The sequence below is a fragment of the Dermacentor albipictus genome, unplaced genomic scaffold (assembly GCF_038994185.2).
Source record: "Dermacentor albipictus isolate Rhodes 1998 colony unplaced genomic scaffold, USDA_Dalb.pri_finalv2 scaffold_22, whole genome shotgun sequence".
NCBI classification, from domain to species: Eukaryota; Metazoa; Arthropoda; class Arachnida; order Ixodida; family Ixodidae; genus Dermacentor; species Dermacentor albipictus.
Window position 1 is genome coordinate 244,666 of NW_027225576.1, and position 19,738 is coordinate 264,403.

At 47.9% G+C, this 19,738-nt stretch overlaps 2 protein-coding genes across 2 annotated transcripts in view; one reads left to right on the top strand and one right to left on the bottom strand.

The window, feature by feature from the left end:
• Window positions 1-19,738, top strand: part of LOC139052412 (valine--tRNA ligase, mitochondrial-like) — a gene marked incomplete at its 5' end in the record, with an annotated part of 290,547 nt that overhangs the window by 242,994 nt on the left and 27,815 nt on the right. The window contains one exon of the mRNA XM_070529506.1: window positions 9,940-10,127. Within this exon, the coding sequence (XP_070385607.1) occupies window positions 9,940-10,127 (188 nt within the window). The remainder of the gene's footprint in view (window positions 1-9,939; window positions 10,128-19,738) is intronic.
• Window positions 1-19,738, bottom strand: part of LOC135897083 (uncharacterized) — a 497,858-nt gene that overhangs the window by 51,143 nt on the left and 426,977 nt on the right. The window lies entirely within an intron of this gene.

Here is a 19,738-nt window from a genome sequence, read left to right on the forward strand (position 1 = left end):
TGCCATGAGGTGATTGACATCGTTACAATGGGAAAAGCTGCCTGAAAAGCTTGAAGCATGTGTGCAATTCAGTGGCTGCGTAGCTGTTAAGAATTGAAACTAAGAAGGAGATTTGAATGCTTTTTTAGTTCGTGTGTGTAACTGAAGTTTGTTTCAACCTCCTTGAATTTTGGCCTTGAGCAGCCTGTAAATGCTACAATTATTGTCCCTGAATTTTGTGTTGGATGTTCTGTGTGAATCCTATGACATGCTTTTTTTGTTTTTGGCTACATGTGGAACAAAGGCACAGATTTTCTGGATTTTTTGGGTCACTTGTAGAATAAAGAAACTTTATGGCAAATTATTATTTCGGACTCGCGATTATTCTGACTTTTTGGCTCAGAATAATGGCCCTCGCTAAGTCTGAACTTTAGGTCAATGACTGTAGTAGTGTCTCTCCCTGTTGAAGGTGTTGCAGGCATCAGCAGTCATTGGCACCTTGTTGCCAACAAAGGCTGGCAACTAGCGCCAGCTTGTAGGGGCTGATATGGTCTCGAGATGAGAGGGGCGGCCTCCCTGCACATTGCAAAGAGTCCTTTCTGCGCAAGGTGTCACAAAATGTGCGCAATTACAGGCATACAGTAAGCTATCATTAACTCAAATTCTGACATCTCAAAATATTGTTAAAGTCAAATTTTTTTTCCGGCCATGTTATCAACCCATGTGTTTTTCACCTCCTATCTCAGAAAGTTTTTGCACCAGACAGTGGATCTCTTGAAATTTCAACTTAGACTATACCAGATAAAAGGCAACGGGGCAGCGTCAGCAACGTCACTTGCACCTGCTTTTCACCCGGCGGTAGCTCCTAACACTCCTGGTGGCAGCTCCAGATGCACTGCGCTCCTCCGCTTATCTTCCCCATTCTGTCTATCACCGCTCGCGCACACTTGCTCAACTGATTGCTATCACGTTGGAGCCTTGCACGGCAGCGGTGAGCTAGGAGCCAAAGTCTTTTTGTTTTCCCCCTCTCATTTAGGACGCTGTCTGAGATGGCATTAATGTGGTCGCGGTGTACTAATCGTGACCTTGAGCAAGAAGCTTGGCACTTTTGAGCAGGCGCAATTAACCCGTGTGCTGCGTTCAAAAGAAGCCAGCATGCGAGCCCACTCCATTTTAGCATGATCACAACTTGGTAAAGATGCTGGCTTCATGCTTGCCTGCCACTGAGGCGTAAATGCCGCGTCACTCGTGGGTGTCTGCTAAAGGCATGACAATTGCACTCTTCCACAGTCCAGCTTCAGTTTTTGAAGCGAAATTATCCGAAATTCGATACGATGCAGAAAGTAGCAGCATCAGCTCTTTGGATGTCTGGAAGCAGTTATGCTCATATGACTGTCTCCAAATATTGCATTAGGATCGATCCTCTTGACTCTGTGCCAGTAATGTTGTTGCGTGTATACGCTGTTGTGTTCCATGCTGATGCACACGCGATAGTGACCGAGAATATTACTGGCGACATTTTGGGAAGGCTTCATGTGGTTCGTTAGAAATCGTGCTCGCGCGGCGCATCGAAGAAGAGGAAGAGGGGGATGAGCTCGCAACCGGGGAGAATGCGGATGTTAGGCTTGTCACCTTGAGTACAGCGTGTTAGGACGGCTGAACGCTTTGCGACAATAAACCTGGCAGAAGTGTCTTTTCCCGCATCGTATTCTGGTGCCGAAAACCCGGGAAGCCAGCCAGCGCCATTGCAACTTGCGGGTTCGTCTGGGAGAGACCTCTGCAGCCAGACCGTCGTGGAGCGCATCAAGAACAAGCGGACTTCTCCCCGAGCGCAGAGCACGAGGATCATTACCGAGGTGAACGAGGTCCTTCCATCCAGACAGTTCGACCTTTCTGCCCTTCGTGTCCTGCATAGCCGGTTAACGGCGACGAAGTCGGAGTGATCCGTACTCAATGCCGAGTTGGAAACATTCATGACCGTTGAGCAAGCCACAGCAGATTATGATTCCGTCATGGAATATGAAGACGCTGCTACCAGCGCTTTGGCCTTGCTCGAGCACAATATCGACATGCTCAAGGTTTCCTCCTCGCCTCCGACAACTCGGCCACCGACCGCATCTGACGGGAACCAAGTGTCTGCTTCCTTGACGAACATGACGCATTCACAGCGTGAGTTTGGCGCTAGGTTTCTGAAGTTGGAACTTGTACATTTCGATGGAAAGATATCCCGATGGCAGCCGTTATGGGATATGTTTCTTCATTTTGTTCACGAGAACCCGCGACTGTCCAACACGGATCACTTCCATTACCTGATTTCGCTACTTGACGGAGCTGCTGCTCAAGCAGTCGCCAGAATCCAAGTGAAGGAATCGAGCTACAGCAACGCACTTGGAATATTAAAGCAGCGCTACGGCAACCGGAAGTTGATCAAGCAGAATCTCTTGGAAAACCTACGAATGCTCAGATTGCTGACATCTTCTAACTACGTTACAGCCTTACGGAAGTTGCTTGACCACATTCAACTCAACCGATGAGGACTCGTAAAATTAGGCTGAGCACTTCATCTTACGCTTCGATGCTAGGTGAAATACTTCTGAAAGCTATACCTCAAGATATGGTAGTAGAGTATTACAAGCGCGAGAACATCGAGTCCACTATGCCATCGGTAGGCTCGAGCAACAGTGAGCACTCACCGGAACAGGAGTTAGCTTGCTGAAATTTTTTCAGCTAGAAGTCGAATGTAGAGAGAGGTGCACTTCGACTAGAGCACCAAGGCTGAACAAAACACGCCCTAAACACAGTCCGAGCTCAATATGTCGTCAACTCCTGCTGCAAGGGTTCTTCACAACAAGGCAGAAGTATTAAATGCAGCATGCTTCCTTTTGTTCAACCAAACAACACAGGACCGAACGATGCACCAGTGAGGTTAGCCTCGAAGACAAATGCGGCATGCTCAGAAAAGATGGTTGATGCTTCAAGTGCACGATGAAGGGACACCTTGCGGGTGACTGTCGTCGCAGGATCCAGTGTACTGCATGCAAGCGTCGTCATGCTTCCACGATGTGCAGCACTGGTGTTAACGAAAGATCAAATTTTTCAGCACCACAAAGGACGCCGGATGTTGCCATGCACATTGCAACGAATGGTAAACAGCCTCGGCTTGCTACGGAGATTCTCCTACAGAGGTTCCGTGCCTGGCTGACAACTCCAACCCACTGCTGTTACCTCCGCGGTGTTTTGGACAATGGCAGTCGGAGAAAATTTTTTTGGGGAAGGTGTCTGTAAGAAGCTCAATTTATCTCCCATACAAGATATAGATCTGGTGATTAGCACGTTCGCACGAGCTCGGTCACAACATGCTCAGCAGGCTAAGGTAGTCAGCATAACACTTCGGAGCCAGCCATGAGAATGTATCAGTACAAATAGGAGCAATCATCGTGCCTTTCATCTGCGAAGACATGATCGAAGTTCCGCCAGATAACCAGTTGTTCCGTGCCATCGTCACGGAGGACAAGCCACTAGCAGACGCAGTGGTTTTCCCTGGCGTAACAGGTGAACCTGGGGTGAGACTTTTGATTGGTTCCGACCAGATGTGGAAGCTCGTGCCGAATTCAAGTGAGCTGAAATGGGATACCGAAAACCGATCTCTGGTAGCGATCAACACGAACATCGGATGAACTATTCAAGGGCCTTTGGCGTTCACAAAGAAAGTTAGTCGGCAAACGAGCAGTCAGATATGTGTTTTACGCGTAGACCCATACGAGAATGAAGAGCTTTCCTTCCCGTTGCAATGATTCTGGGAAATGGAAGCAATTGGTATGGTGGATACACCATCATCCAAACAAGAAGGAGACGTTTGGATGAAGTTTAATGAAACCATCAAATTTCAAGAGGGTCGCTATGAAGTATCGCTCCCATGGAAATCAACTGGACATGATATGACAGACAATCGCAAAGTTGCGCTTTCGTGAGTGTATTCGTTGGCTCGAAGGCTTTCGTCAAATGATGAAGCCTTGGAAGCGTATGACAAAGCAGTCAGACAGTACGAGAAGGATGGCCATGCGGAGAAGGTCAAGGACGTCCGCACATCACGAGGAAACGTGTATTACATGCCTCATCATGAAGTCATTCACGAGACATCTACTACTACAAGACTGCGTGTTGTTTTCGACGCATCTTCGCACAGAACAGGATCATGCAGTCTAAATAAAAGACTTGAAAAGGGACCAAACTTGAATGCTGACCTTCTCAAGATGAGAATCAGGTTTCGTTGGTACGTATTTAGAGTGGCAGTGAATGTACAGAAGGCGTTCCTTCAGATATCCTTCAAGGAAGAAGACAGGGATGCGCTTCACTTCTTGTGGTGTGCGGAATTTCCCACCAAGAATAAACTGCTTCCATGGCTCGAGGAGATTAGGATGACGTAGGTGCCTTTCGGAACCACTTTAAGTCCGTTTCTCCTATCGGCTAGGCTTCAGTATCACTTGAACCATGTAGATTCGAAATACCAAGAAACAGCTGCTCAGCTCAAGAAAAGCTTGTACGTGGACGATTTGGTATTTGGCACTTCAACACCAGAGGAGATATCCCACTTGGATGAACAAACAACCCAGATCACGAAACTAGCAGGGATGAATATACAGAAATAGTCAACTAATGACGACATGCTGCGACAGACACTGCGGAAAAAAGAAGAAACATCAACGAGGAAACATATACTAACGAAGGTACTCAGCCTACACTGGAATACGGAAGAAGACACCCTTTGTGTGAACCTTGACCCACTTCTAGAGATTATCAAAAAAGGAAAGAGCACAAAGTGAACAGTGCTCCAAGCCACATTAAGAATTTTCGACCCATTGGGTTTTTTGTCTCCATTCATAATCGGAGCCAAAATACTCTTTCAAGAGATATGGAAGCAAGGATTAGATTGGGATGTGTCACTACCGAAGGCTCTCAAAGATGATTAGAACAAGTTTGCTGTGGAGGTTGAAGACATAAAAGGCCTGCCTCTGAAGAGGAGCTCATTGACCGAAGTCAACACGGACGGAGCTCACTTGCAGCTACATGTCTTCACTGACGCGAGCCCTCAGGCATATGGTGTCGTCGCATACCTAAGGGTTGAAGATAGATTGGGCAGCATCTATGTCCAACAACTGCTCTCAAAAGCTCGGGTCGCTCCCATCAAGAGACTGACGTTACCGCGTCTTGAACTCCTGTGGGCTTGCCTGGCCACGTGGATCGCAACATTCCTACGAGAGACACTATCAAAATTCGATGAATATTTCTGCTGGACCGATTTGAACATCTGCCTATGCTGGAATTAGTCATCACCCACTAAGTGGAAACCCTTTGTTTGCAATCATGTAATAGAAATTCAAGGCTGCACCGACCCAAGTCGCTGGGGTCACTGCACTGGGAAAACCAACCCAGCTGATTTACTAACAAGAGGTGTGTCAGCCTAGAGTCTTTGCACAAATTCTTTATGGTGGCTTGGCCCCGAATGGCTAATTACGCGCCAGCAAACATTGCTAAAACTAGAAGAGAGGTGCGAGAACTCACCTGAGGTGTTACTCGACAAAAGAAAACCACCAGAAGAAGTGGTTCTGATGGCCCTGAGTAGGACTCCTGAACCTATATTAGATGTCACCAAATATAGTCGCTGAAAGACTGTTTTTAGAATCATGACTAGTGTGAGGAGGTTCATTTACAGTTGCCAAGCACCTTCTAATACTAGAAGAGAAGGTCCACTTTCCGCTTAAAAGATTTCAGAAAGCGAGGATACGTGGCTGAAGATTTTACAAGCTCAAAGCTTTGGAAATGAGATTGCTGCGCTAACAACAGCTCTCAACAAGACATCTACCATACGAGACCTTCACCCGTTCATGGATGCCAAGGGCATTATCAGGATCAAGGATCGCCTTGATAACGTGGCTGCTTTGGACAACATGAAATGTCCTGTACTCCTACCCGCAGATCGCACCTCAACGTGGACAGCGAACATCGACGGCTTCTTCACAGTGGTGTCGGTGTTACACTCACCAAGTTGCGTAAGAAGTTTTGGGTAGTGCGTGGCCGCCAGTGCATTAAAAAGGTGCTTGGCCAGTGTGGGGTCTGTGTGAAGTTTCGTCTTAAAGCGGCTTCAGCTCCTACAGCCTCGCTTCCGATCGACACAGTCTCGAGGTCTCATTCATTTCAAGTCACGGGCATTGACTTTGCTGGTCCAGTGTTTTTGAAGGGAAACGGCTCTGTGAAAACATACATTGTAGTATTTGCCTGTGCTGTAGTGCGAGCTGTTCACTTAGAACTTTCCAGTGACATGACTGTGAACTCCCTTCTATTGGCCTTTCGTTGATTTATTTAGCACCGTGGTTTGCCATGTGTAATCTATTCTGACAATGCTTTAATGTTTAAGGCAGCCAGTCGCGAACTTAAGCTGACACATGGACGTCTATGTGATGTCCAGGTACAGAACTTTTGTGCATCTAGTAACACCACATGGAAGTTCATTGCTGAGCGCGCTTCATGGTGGGAAGGATTTTGGGAAAGAATGATTCGAACAGTTAAGAACTACCTCAGGAAAACACTAGGAAAAGGATGCTTCAGCTTCGAACAGCTCCACACTTTACTAACAGGGGTCGAGGCAGTGATAAATTCTAAACCACTCGCATACATTTCTGATGATGCTACCGAAGCGTAGGTACTAACTCCTTCGCACTTTTTGTCGGGTAGAAATCTCACTGCCCTTCCACAAGTGCAAGTTAACGAGAACTTGGGAGGTCGCACAGACACACTGCGTGGCTGGAGATGTAGACAACAAAAACTAGATGACTTTTGGAAGCATTGGTATAAAGAATACATCTTGTCACTCAGAAGTGCGCACAGCAAGTCACAGAAGTTCGACAACTGTTTAAAGAATGATGACTTTGTCATTATTAGAGATAACTAAATACCCATTACATTTTGGAAATTAGGTAAAGTTGTTCGAATCTTTAAGGGGAGCAATGGGTACGTCAGAGCATGCAAAGTCCGACTAGCAGACAACACAGGTCCCACGAGACCGGTTCAACTTCTTTGTCCTCTGGAACTGTGCAAGTGACATTGTTGGCCGCAGAGGATGTTGGAAATCATGCTCACGTAGCACAACGAAGAAGAGGAAGTGGGGGATGGGTTCACAAACGGGGAGGATGCGGATGTTAGGCTTGTCACGTTGAGTACGGCATGTTAGGACGGCTGAACGCTCTGCGACAATAAACTTGGGAGAAGTGTCTTTTCCCACATCGTCTACGTGCGGCCAGCGGGCTTCAATTTTTGTGATGTCACTTATCTCGAAACTCCACTTATCTTGGAACTTTTCCCTGCTTTTATAGCTGTGAGTTAACGGATGTTTACTCTACAGCCAAGCTTCTCACCAGAGTAGCTTGGAAAGACACATACCATGCATACGTCTTCGAATGCAAAGGTATTGTTGCAAAGGCAATTGTTGTGAGCTGTAGTACCTATGTGGCACACTGACATTAGAGCACAGAGATTAGTAGCTAAATAGAGTAACAGTGCACTGGACAGAGGGAATGGAAGAAAACAGACAAAGTACTGAAATCCTTCCTTCTGTTCCTCCTGTCTTGTGCACTGCTACTCAATTTAGCTACAAATTATTTTTTTTTTTACCCTATGTTTGAAAGTCAACAAATTGTCTGCAGAGATGAAATTGACGGTGTTCTTTGGTCAAATGTAAAGCTGCAGTATGAAATGTCATAAGAAAATAGACAACACCAGGAAAGTGTATTGACATTGTATAGGGTCCTAGCTTTAAAGAAAAGGCTGTTGCAGCTAGGATGGCGTTCGGGGCATGGAATCCACAAAGCCCATCGACTATGACGTCAAGTTGTAAAAAATGTAGGAAAAAGGGTTTATTTAGCTTAGTTACACGGCTCCAGTGCAGAAGCCCGCTCCATACAGAAGCAAGTTAAATGTCTCAGTTCACAACAGGAACCTCTTTTCTCACCCTCGAAAAGTCTCTGCTTTTAATCCTGTCCTCTTCCCTAGGCGAGTCGACCAGGGATCTGTATACTGTCCAGCAGCAAATCACCATTGTCAACTCCATTGTGATACCATGCTCATGCTATCCATAACCGGTAGTAACTCCGCCTCAAAGAAACCGGTTTGGAACTTGTGGCGAAAAGAAATCATCTGGCGACGCCTGGTTCGTTCGTCGTTGCACACCCCATCCTTTGCTTAGTAGGGTGAGGGTGAGGAATCCTGTAGCAGCCGGTCTGCACGCTGTCTTTCTTCTTCGCTCAGCCTGCAAAGTTAGGTGCGGGCTGAGGTCCTTTCGTGGAATCCTGCAACAGCCAGTCTGCATGCTGTCTTACTACTTCGCTTAGCCTGCAAGGTGAGGCGCGGGCTGAGGTCCTTTCGTGGAATCCTGAAGCAGCCAGTCTGCACGCTGTCTTTCTTCTTCGCTCAGCCTGCAAGGTGAGGCGCGGGCTGAGGTCCTTTCGTGGAATCCTGCAACAGCCGGTCTGCACGCTGTCTTTCTTCTTCACTCAGCCTGCAAGGTGAGGCAGGGCTGAGGTCCTTTCGTGGAATCCTGCAACAACCGGTCTGCATGCTGTCTTACTTCTTCGCTCAGCCTGCAAGGTGAGGCGTGGGCTGAGGTCCTTTCGTGGAATCCTGCAACAGCCGGTCTGCACGCTGTCTTTCTTCTTCGCTCAGCCTGCAAGGTGAGGCGCGGGCTGAGGTCCTTTCGTGGAATCCTGCAACAGCCGGTCTGCATGCTGTCTTACTTCTTCGCTCAGCCTGCAAGGTGAGGCGTGGGCTGAGGTCCTTTCGTGGAATCCTGCAACAGCCGGTCTGCACGCTGTCTTTCTTCTTCGCTCAGCCTGCAAGGTGAGGCGCGGGCTGAGGTCCTTTCGTGGAATCCTGCAACAGCCGGTCTGCATGCTGTCTTACTTCTTTGCTTAGCCTGCAAGGTGAAGCGCGGGCTGAGGTCCTTTCGTGGAATCCTGCAACAACCGGTCTGCATGCTGTCTTACTTCTTTGCTCAGCCTGCAAGGTGAGGCGTGGGCTGAGGTCCTTTCGTGGAATCCTGCAACAGCCGGTCTGCACGCTGTCTTTCTTCTTCGCTCAGCCTGCAAGGTGAGGCGCGGGCTGAGGTCCTTTCGTGGAATCCTGCTACAGCCGGTCTGCACGCTGTCTTACTTCTTCGCTCAGCCTGCAAGGTGAAGCGCGGGCTGAGGTCCTTTCGTGGAATCCTGCAACAGCCGGTCTGCATGCTGTCTTACTTCTTTGCTTAGCCTGCAAGGTGAGGCGCGGGCTGAGGTCCTTTCGTGGAATCCTGAAGCAGCCGGTCTGCATGCTGCCTTTCTTCTTCGCTCAGCCTGCAAGGTGAGGCGCGGGCTGAGGTCCTTTCGTGGAATCCTGCAACAGCCGGTCTGCACGCTGTCTCGACGGCTGGATAAGTGCCGAGGGAAAGTGGCGATTTGGTTCGTCTAATTAACTGCGCTTATCCATTCATTGTCGTGGTTCCCTCCCGTTCATCCTTTTCTCCGGCTTCCAGGTAATGGTGGGTGAGCGCTTTTAGTCGTCCACGCCGCGCTGACATCTGGTTAGGAGGTGGGGTGGTTTGACACGTAACAAACGTTGAGTTAACACCCTTGGTGATGTTGAAACGTAACAAGGCACTTAAGCTGGATGAGATGATGTTTCTCAACATACTCATTTTGGAAAGAGGCCTGTTCCTGCTAACCTTGCAGCACAAGAGAGTTTGCACCATTATTATAGTAGCCCCTGCACATTGTATAGAATGAATAGCTACCCAATTTTTGTTGGTCTAGTTTTGAGATTACAAGAATTTTTGGGAAAATGTTAGCACTTAATTAAAAGTGAATACCCTACCTTTGCCGGAAATCTTCCTTTCCTTTTGTCATGCTAAACGAATTCATTTTTCTGTGCACACAGCATTTGTGAAGATGGAGGATGAAAATGCTGACTTTGTGCGTCAGCTAGCTCCAACCGTGTGCCACTTGGCAAAGCTGCAAGAAGTCACGGTGTTGAGCAGGACCACTCTGTCATGGGAGCCACCAAGTGAGGCCCACTGGACACAGGCCATGGTGGACTCCAATGCGGACATCTACATTGAGACTGATGTGAGTGCTTTAATTTTTTTTAATTTGATGTATTTGATTGCTAAAGAGTCCATGGCACCAAATAATTGAGCCTGAGTCATGCATTGCTCATTAAAACTGTACGTGACCTCCAGCAAGCCGGCAAAATTTGTGCCCATTGAGTGCAGTAGAATATTTGTATAGGTGGCTTCAAGATCTCTGGCCCATCGATGGCTCCCTTTGGTTAGCAAAAATGAATCTTGAAAGCCGTGCTTATGCTGACCACAATTTCGGCAATTCCAGGAGCCGGAAATAAGTCATGCACTGTGGCAGTCGGCCCAAGATATTGTATCTGCATGTATTCTCAGGTTTGTGCCATTTCATACCATGCAAGTGAAAAAATTGTGTGCAGAATGCAACGGAGACAGCCTTGCTGCTTCATTTGGTGTGATAGTGTGCAGAGCAAGGAGACTTTGGCGAGGTGCACATGTGGTTTTGAAATGTTTGGGTCAGACGACACAGTGGTGGCCCCAGATTGTTTGACATGCAAGATATACCGAAATGGTAATTGCTGCCAGTAAAAGTGGCTCAGATATAGCGATTTCAAATTGAAGTTTCAGGTTGAAATGGGCCCCTCTGCTCTCAGTTACAGTCATAAACTGAGAATAATTAGACAAGCATGCCATGGCCCTTTTAAAATACAGTAGAACCTCATTTACACATTCCCGTTACATAAGTTTTGCCAGCGCCAGCGTTCGCAATCGACAACATAAAAAATGACCCAATAGAGTTACGGTCATACTTTACCAGTTCATACTTAAAACACCATTTTTCGGCACCAACGCCCAGTATATCGCCAAACTGCGATCGCATGATCAGTTTTCCGGCCGCTAGATCCCGTGTAAACAAGAAAATGTGCGAGGTGCGCGCGATCGAGGACCGTATATCGAGAACCGAGAACCCACCGCAGCAGCCTTACCGCTATACTCGACCGCCCGTCTCACGTGAAAACGCGGGTGCACACTCAGTTTCCAGGGTGTCTACCAACCGGGAAAACCGGGAATTCTCAGGGAATTTGAACAGTCTGGAAAAACTCAGGGAATTTGTGCTTCCATCAGGGAAAATTAGCTGTAACTTTATTGAAAGGGAACGAAAGTCGTGTTAATGCTGGCTCCAGTAACAGAGGAATCGCAACGAATCATTATTGACGCCGTGTCATCGGCACGATGTATTGCCAGAGTAGTTAACGACCGATTTTCTAGACGCCCGATTTTTCGGACATGCCCGATAATTTGCACGGTTTTGCGGCACCACCACGTACTCCATATAGTCAATGTATATTGCCCCGACTGCAGGTATGAAATGGCATTAATCAAAGCCGCCACCGCCGCTATTTTGATTATCTCGCCGCCTCGAACCGGCACTCTCGCAGGCAAATCCGCAAATCCGTAACCACCACCGCGGCAACGTCAGGCCTAGCTGCTTCTATGTTCGCTATTAAGCTTCTTGCCGTGCGGTGCCGTGTTTTTCATTGAAAGAATTCGCCGCTATCACCAATGGCACCGACTCCGCCTTTGTAATCCTAGCGATTGGCCTTGAAGCTCGCAGAGCACGGCGCGTTGCGTAAAGCCAGTCTGCGAAAGTTAGCTTCGCCTCGGTACACTAGTGTTAGACGGTGAAGCATAACAAGCGTGGGAAGGGGGCAATTGTCGCGGGACACAGTATACATTACTTAATTACACATGCGTGCACGTCGTCTTCTGTCACAGTACAAGCCCTGATATGCCTAAAAAGCGTACTGGCAGGCCTTCAGAGCTTTTTCAGACGTGCCTGTGGTAATTTTAGCCCTTAAAGGCAGTTAAAGACATGCATTATTTTTTTCAGACTGCCCGTTTTTTTTCTTTTTTTTTTGCGGCCCCTCGGAAGTCCGAAAAATGAAATGTTGACTGTACAACTGACCAAGGGGATGCTTCAGATGATCCATGTGGTGAAATCGTGGTAGAAGGAGGATGAGAACAGAAAGGACCGACGCACTGAGGAATTAACGGGAAAGGAAGGGTGCCGCCACCTTTTTGAAGGAGCTTGAGCTAAAAAAAACTAAGTGTTGGCTGACGCTGAGACACAGGTGTCCCTCATCCAAACCAAAATAAATTGTTTACGCAGTGAAACCCAACACTGAGATGTTGTGTACGGGCTGAGAGTATGTCAGGACAGTTGAGGTTGACTTCCCAGCTGCTGAGAGAGAACCTTAGTTGTGACAAAGTTCAGGACCTCATACAGATGAGCTTGCTATCAGTTGATAGAAATAGCTGATATTAAAAAAATATTTACTTATGTATGCATCTCCTTTTCATTCGTATTTGAAAATGTTCGACTCAATTTGGAATGGGCTTTACCATTTCTTTCGCTGTGCATTTTACTAACACCTTCCTTCTGTTTTCTTTTTAAATAAAATAGATATTACTCCTTACTATTCAAACTGGATTAAGTCATTTTTTTGTTTCAGCATGTTTACTAGAGAGTGACAGCATCGGGCAACGTGGTGTCAGCCTGTCTTGACATAAAACAAAGTTCTGGCTCATTCAGGGAATTTCGCAAAGGTGCTCAGGGAAAACATGGAAAACTCGGGGAATTTGGAAATGTCAACTTGGTAGACACCCTGAGTTTCTCATTTCGGTGCCAGCAAATCTTCTATGGCGTCGTTGCACGTGGCATTCACAGCTATCACCACCAACCCTATTGCGACAAGCATCTTCGCTTATCCGTTTCACAGCGCTTGGTGCCGTCGGTAGTGTACAGCGCGCTTTTAATAGGCGATAACTGAAACACGCCGCCGTTCCTTGCTGCAGTCTGCCTCTATATCCCATGTGAGCAAGAAAAGGCGTGAAGCGCTCGCAAAAAAAAAAAAAAAGAAACAGTACAGTTACAACGGACCCGCGTGAACAGACTTTCAGATATAATGGACCACATTCCAGCCTTAGTTTGTTCTGCTTATTTTATTAATGCATCGAAGGTCGCTTTTAACTGACCGCGTGACAGCGGACTATCGGCTACAGCGGCATAAATTAGTGGCAATTTTTTTTTTTCAACATCGGGCGTAATAAAACATACTTTTGCCATGTCAACACGTGCTGACAACTGACTTCCGAGGGTCAGCCGACAATCGCGGCTCAATATTACGCGCGAAGGAGGAAGGCGGGGTGGAAACGCACTGTCTTCTTTCGCACGCGAGGCACCGAGGGGGGGGGGGGCAGTGGCGTAGCAACAGGGGGGGCCGGGGGGCCGTAGGCCCCGGGTGCAAGGGGCCAGTAGAGGAGAGGGGGGGTGTCATATACATCTGAAGAGACCCCTCTTTACGCCGGCTACACCCGGGGGCGGGGGGGGGGGGGAGTGACAGAAGACCTATATGGGCCTCGGGTGCCAGATGACCGAGCTACACCACTGGGGGGGGGGGTTCTGCTTCGGCGGCGGCCGCCGTATTATGGTGGCTAGAGGGGGAAGTGTCAGCATCGGCTGGGCTGCACCGCGTATGGCGGTGCGGCATTTTTTCATGACAGCGACAGGTGGCGCGCTCGTCGTCTGAGATGCCTAGCGTGATGTGTTTGAGCAATTTCTCCGGCTCCAAGCGCGCGTCGTGAAGTCTGTGGTGAAGTTAGCTTCGCCTTCCCCGCTTTTGTTTGCTTGTCGTAAGGAGTTCTGAGTAGCCTTCTTGACCCACGCCATGGGAAAATTTTGGTCGGTATGTAGAGTAAGCTGGATGATCTCCTGGATGTGGGCCACCTAAATGAAGTTCACGAGATGGTAAAGCATTGTGATGCGATGCCAGATCATCGTGAAATGGTGGGATCAAATAGCGACTCTCGCATACCCTGCTACGTTAGCGGGTATGTTACCAGGAAAATGCTAATGAGAAAGTGCGAAGAGTGTTCCCGAGCTGTTGTCAAGCAAAAGACTCGCGCTTGCTTCCGGTAGAGTCGTGCCTTACCAACCACATGGATAGAGGTGGCCTACTTTACCCATCTCAGGCACTAAAGGACTTGGGTACTGCGATGGAAGATGCCTTCACACATTGTTTCAGCTTTAACAAGTTGAAGGCTGACAGCATCATGGGCCTTATTTCCTGCCTGTCAATAAATAAGCTGGATATGGTTGGCTGTGCACAGCACAGCATAGAAATCACCAACCATACGGTTTCTTGTCATCACGAGGTTGCACGTCCTTGTCGCAGGAGAGGATGCATCGAAGCAAGGGAAGCGAGAAAAAATTATGTACCTCAAGTTGAGGCGCACAACATAACTGCATAACTGCAAAGTTTATATCAGCAAAACCAACATGAAGCGTTTGTATATGTAAAACAGGAATTGTTCACATCACATTGTATGCCTAGAAATATCTACATATCTGAACAGAATTTCTCACCCAACAAATTATTGTTTGCACTGCACCTTGTTCACCATTTCTGGGTATACACCTCCATTATATATTGGATTTGCGCTCCATTTTGTGGCATATTGTTTGTTTGAGAGCTAACAACCATGTATATAGAGTCGTGTGTATTATTTCATTAACAATAAATATTCCTTTTTTAAGGCATTTTTGGCATTATTTGAGCGGTACTAAATACGCGAACTTAGTTCTTTGCAGGTTTCTAATATTGGAAACCAAATTTTCCTTAACGCTCTCATTATGCTGAGTTTTGATCATTGCAATGGTGCCTGCAGTTCTACCTTTCATTGCGAAATTAAATAAACTTGAAATAATCATGGTTCACTCAAGTAGCCCGTTTTAACTGAGGCGCGCACTTCAATGAGGCACGCACCAACCAGTAGACGATTAGGACAAGCGCCTGTAGCTCAAGACACTAATAAAGTAACGCCAGACAGAACTGCATACGGCACCCCATAATATTCCCTTAAAATATTAAAGCGGCACTGGCAAACTGCAAACAACCGCCTACTGCAGAAGCATTCTTTTAGGTGCAATTATGAGTTTCACAAGTGTTGCACTGAGCGAGAAGCTAAAGCGCGGCGATAAAATGACCAAAATTTAGTACATAGTACGTTAGGCCAGCTGCAGTGATAAAGTCGCCTAGCCTTTAAAATGATTTTCCAATGCGCGTATTGCGCCCCAAGAAGCCGCGGAGCGAGAAAGCACTTCACAGCGGAACCAAATAACCGCAGCGGACCTTAGCCAGCGTACGGGAGGCATCTCGGAGCCGACAGCAGCGCCGCCGCATCGTCCTGAAAAAATGCTGCCTCTCCGGCGCTCCGATGCCAACACCTCCCCCTCTAGCCACCATAGCCGTATTTGAAAGCGGTCTGCGATGTGAGCAATGTGCGCCGAGTGCCTGTAGCTTCGTATGCGCTGTGCTTTCCACGTATAGTTCGCATTGAAGCAAGAGAGAGCATGACGGTCAATTCACTCGCTGCTGCTGCCGCGCTTATCTTGCTTAATTTGCCATCGCAATCGATGCTTCGCCTTTGGGGCGAGGCTGTGGCTTTTTGCTTTTTGTTTTTTTTTTTGGACGTTCATCACTCACTTTTTGCCATAAAGTTGTTAGACATCGCGACGAAAGTTTCAGATATTGCGGACTTCTGATGACGTTTTTATCTGTGTTACTGCGTTAAGCGTTCCTCGATCGTTACTAAGGTAAAAGCTTAGATGGCTTATTGGAACGAAAATTGGGTCATCCAGCGTTCTGGCACCAAAATTGGAGGTTGAACCCTCGACCTTTGCTGGGAGTCAAGCCCACGACGTTTGGTGTTAAATATAGCAAACTGAACTAAGGCACAATTCATTAATATACAGTTAATTAAGGTACTCAAACACAAAATCTTTGGTGGAAGTCGAACGCACAACCTGTGGTGTTAAGGCAAAGTTAACTAAGTCACAGTTAATTAGGATAGAGTTAATTAAGGCATTCATACCAGCAACCTTTGATGAGAGGAAAACCGACTTGGAGATATGGGCGAACCGGAGATATCTCGAAGTTGGATTCCATTTTACATCATGAAGGTCGAGAATTGAACCCACTACCTTTTCTGCTAATTAAGGCAAAGTTAATTGTGGCACAGGTAAGTAAGATATACTTAATTAAGGCACTCGAACCCACGACCTTCGGTGGGAGTCAACCCGTGACCTTAGTTGTTAATTAGGGTCAATAGGGCACAGGTAACTGACGTAGAGTAAATTAAGGCACTCGAACCCACAACCTTTGGTGGGAGAAAACAAGTAATAGGAAGTAACAGCGCAATGAAAATATAAGTAATATTGTCGCATATACCCTGCTGGAGTATACAAGCCGAATCAAGATACAGGCGGTTGCACTTTACGAAAACGCAAGCGGCGACGCGCGATGCCGAGACGAACCTTGTTCTCCTCTTCTTCAGTCTCTTGCTGCGCCACACCATGTGGCATTACCCCCTCTTCAAAAAAAAAAAAATGAGAAAAAAGGAAAGCATACATAGGCTTGACCTCAGAGCGCCGAGACGGTCTAAGACGAACACATAGGCTATAGTCACAATCACTGTGGTGTCCGATATAGTCACAAAGCACTGATGGACGAGCAACCACAAAACTAACCGAAGCGGCTGAAAACATCGAATATTAGGGGCTATAGTACGGTTTCAAACGCACAATGTGCACAATCTCAGATTGCGGTTGTCGACGTCGGGGAGGCTGACTTCCGTCAGGAAGGAATTCGTAGTTCACGTCACTAATTCCCTGAAACACTCTGTAAGGTCCAAAGTAGCGACTCAAGAGCTTCTCGGATAGTCCTTTTCGGCGCACGGGAGTCCAGACCAAAACTTGATCACCAGGTTGGAACTCGACATGTCGATGGCGGAGATTGTAATGGTGCGCATCGATACTCTGTTGTTGCTTTATGTGCACTCGGGCAAGCTGACGGGCTTCATCCGCGCGTTGCACAAAAAGTTCAGCATCTTGGGCGAGGTCGAGATGATCGATGTTGTCGCACGACAGCATTGCTTCTAACATAGTCTGCACTTCACGGCCGTAAACGAAGTAAAACGGTGTGAAGCGTGTTGTTTCTTGCGTAGCAGTATTATAGGCAAACATTATGTAAGGGAGTATCTCGTCCTACGTCTTGTGCTGTACGTCTACGTACATAGACAGCATGTCAGTCATTGTTTTGTTCAGTCGTTCAGTCAAGCCGTTAGTCTGCGTATGATAGGCAGTTGTCCTACGATGGGTCGTGCAGCTGAGTTTAAACACGTCTTCAATGAGCTGTGCTGTAAAGGCTTTGCCTCGGTCTGTGATGACGTGCGATGGGGCGCCATGCTGTAGGACGATGCTCTGTATGAAAAACTGGGCAACCTCGGAAGCTGTGCCTCGAGGCAGCGCCTTTGTCTCAGCATATCGCGTTAAATAGTCCATGGCGACGATTATCCACCTCTTGCCAGAAGATGACAGTGGAAACGGGCCCAGAAGATCCATGCCGACCTGGTCGAAAGGTTTGCCAGGTGGGTCAATCGAATTCAGCAATCCCGCAGGCTTCACAGCTGGCGACTTTCAGCGTTGGCATTCACGGCAGGCTTGGACGTAGCGCTTAACACACTCGGCAAGTCTCGGCCAGTAGTAGGATTTGCGCACTCTATCAAGCGTTCGCGTAAAACCCAAATGGCCAGATGGAGGCTCGTCATGACAGGCGAACAAAACTTCGGCACGGAGGTCTGCTGGAACGACAAAAAGGTAGGTCTTGTTGGTGGTGCTGTTGGTGATGTTCCTCTTGTATATATAAAACGCCATGTCGTAAACAAAGAGACGACAATGCTCGAGCGATATGCCGTGGTATTGATGGGTTTCGTCCTTCCAGATGTTCGAATATAGGCCGTAGTGCATCGTCTGCGCGCTGCCGTGTGGACAAATCAGTAACGCTTACGGCCCCAAGGAAAGCGCCGTCGTCCACAATGTCGTGGTCGGTAGTGTCAATAGGGGCGCGCGAGAGTGCGTCAGCGTCTTCGTGTATGCGGCCCGACTTGTACACGATGGTCAGGTCGTACTCCTGCAAACGTCGACTCCACCGTGCCAATCGTCCAGAAGGGTCCCGGAGATATTTTTTGCAAGCCAGCATAACTAGTGATGATCAGCTACAACTTTGAATGGGTGGTCGTATAGCTAAGGTCAAAATTCAGTCAGTGCCCATACGACGGCAAGACACTCTTTCTCCGTGGTGGTGTAGTTGGTCTCTGCACGCGATAGTGTGCGACTTGCGTAGGCGATCACTCTTTCAATACCTTCCTGCCTTTGTACAAGCACCGCACCAAGACCAACGTTACTAGTGTCTGTATGAACTTCCGTGTCCGCCTCCTCGTCAAAGTGGGCCAAAAGGGGTGCTGACACCAGACGCTGTCGAAGCTCGGTGAAAGCAGTCTCTTGCTCTGAGGACCAGACAAACGATACATCGTCCCTCGTGAGGCGAGTCAGCGGCTCCGCCATCTTCGAAAAATTTTCTATGAAACGCCGGTAGTATGCGCAAAGGCCCAGGAAGCGTCGGACACCTTTCTTGTCGGTCGGTGTTGGAAACGAGGCTACAGTGGCAGTTTTCGCGGGATCGGGGCTAACGCCTTCTGCGCTGACCACGTGTCCGAGAAACAACAGCTCCTTGTAGCTGAAATTACATTTCTGAGGCTTAAGGGTGAGGTTAGCCAATCGCATGGCTTCGAGAACTTGCCGCAGTCGTTTCAGGTGGTCGTCAAATGTCGCCGAAAAAACAACCACATCGTCAAGGTAGACGAGGCAGATTTGCCACTTTAGATCAGCGAGAACGGTTTCCATCATTCGCTGGAAAGTTGCTGGTGCCGAACAGAGACCAAAAGGAAGTACTCTGAATTCGTAAAGGCCATCTGGAGTGACGAAAGCAGTTTTTTCGCGGTCTCGTTCATCGACCTCAATTTGCCAGTAACCGCTCTTTAGATTGAGAGACGAAAAATACTTAGCTCGCCGCAACCTGTCTAAAGAGTCATCGATACGTGGTAGTGCACGGGTACACGTCCTTCTTGGTAACATCGTTGAGGCGTCGATTATCAACACAGAAACGAAGCGTTCCGTCTTTGTTCTTGACTAGAACGACCGGGGAGGACCACGGGCTGTGCAAAGGCTGAATGACACCATCATCTACCATCTCCTTGACTTGGACTTGAATTGCCTCACGTTCTTTCGGCGAGACACGATAAGGCTGTTGTTTGATGGGACGTGCGTCGGCAGATGTCATTATTCGGTGCTTCGTGATTTGCGTTTGGCCCACCTTAGTAGCCAGAGCGAAGCACGCGCGGAATTCGTTTAAGAGTTCCTGCAGTGCGCTCTTTTGGTCGTCCGTAAGCTTGGAGTTTACATCAATGTCTCTGAGCGAAGCGTCGTCTGTGTCCACCTCAGAAGCAAAGCACTCGACCCGCTGATGGATCGGCGTAGGCGCTGGCAGTGCCACGAAAAATGTGCCGATGCTCAAAGGTAAAGTTGGTAACGAGGACCGTTGTTGGCTTTCACGAAGTTCCACAAGGCTTCGCGCTACACAAATACCTTGTGCCAGCAAAATAGAGATGTTGCCTTCGACAATGGCTTCACCGTGTTGTAGTTCGTCGGACTTGACCGGAACCATAACACTCGCACGCGGCGGTATCGTGATGCTCTCGTCT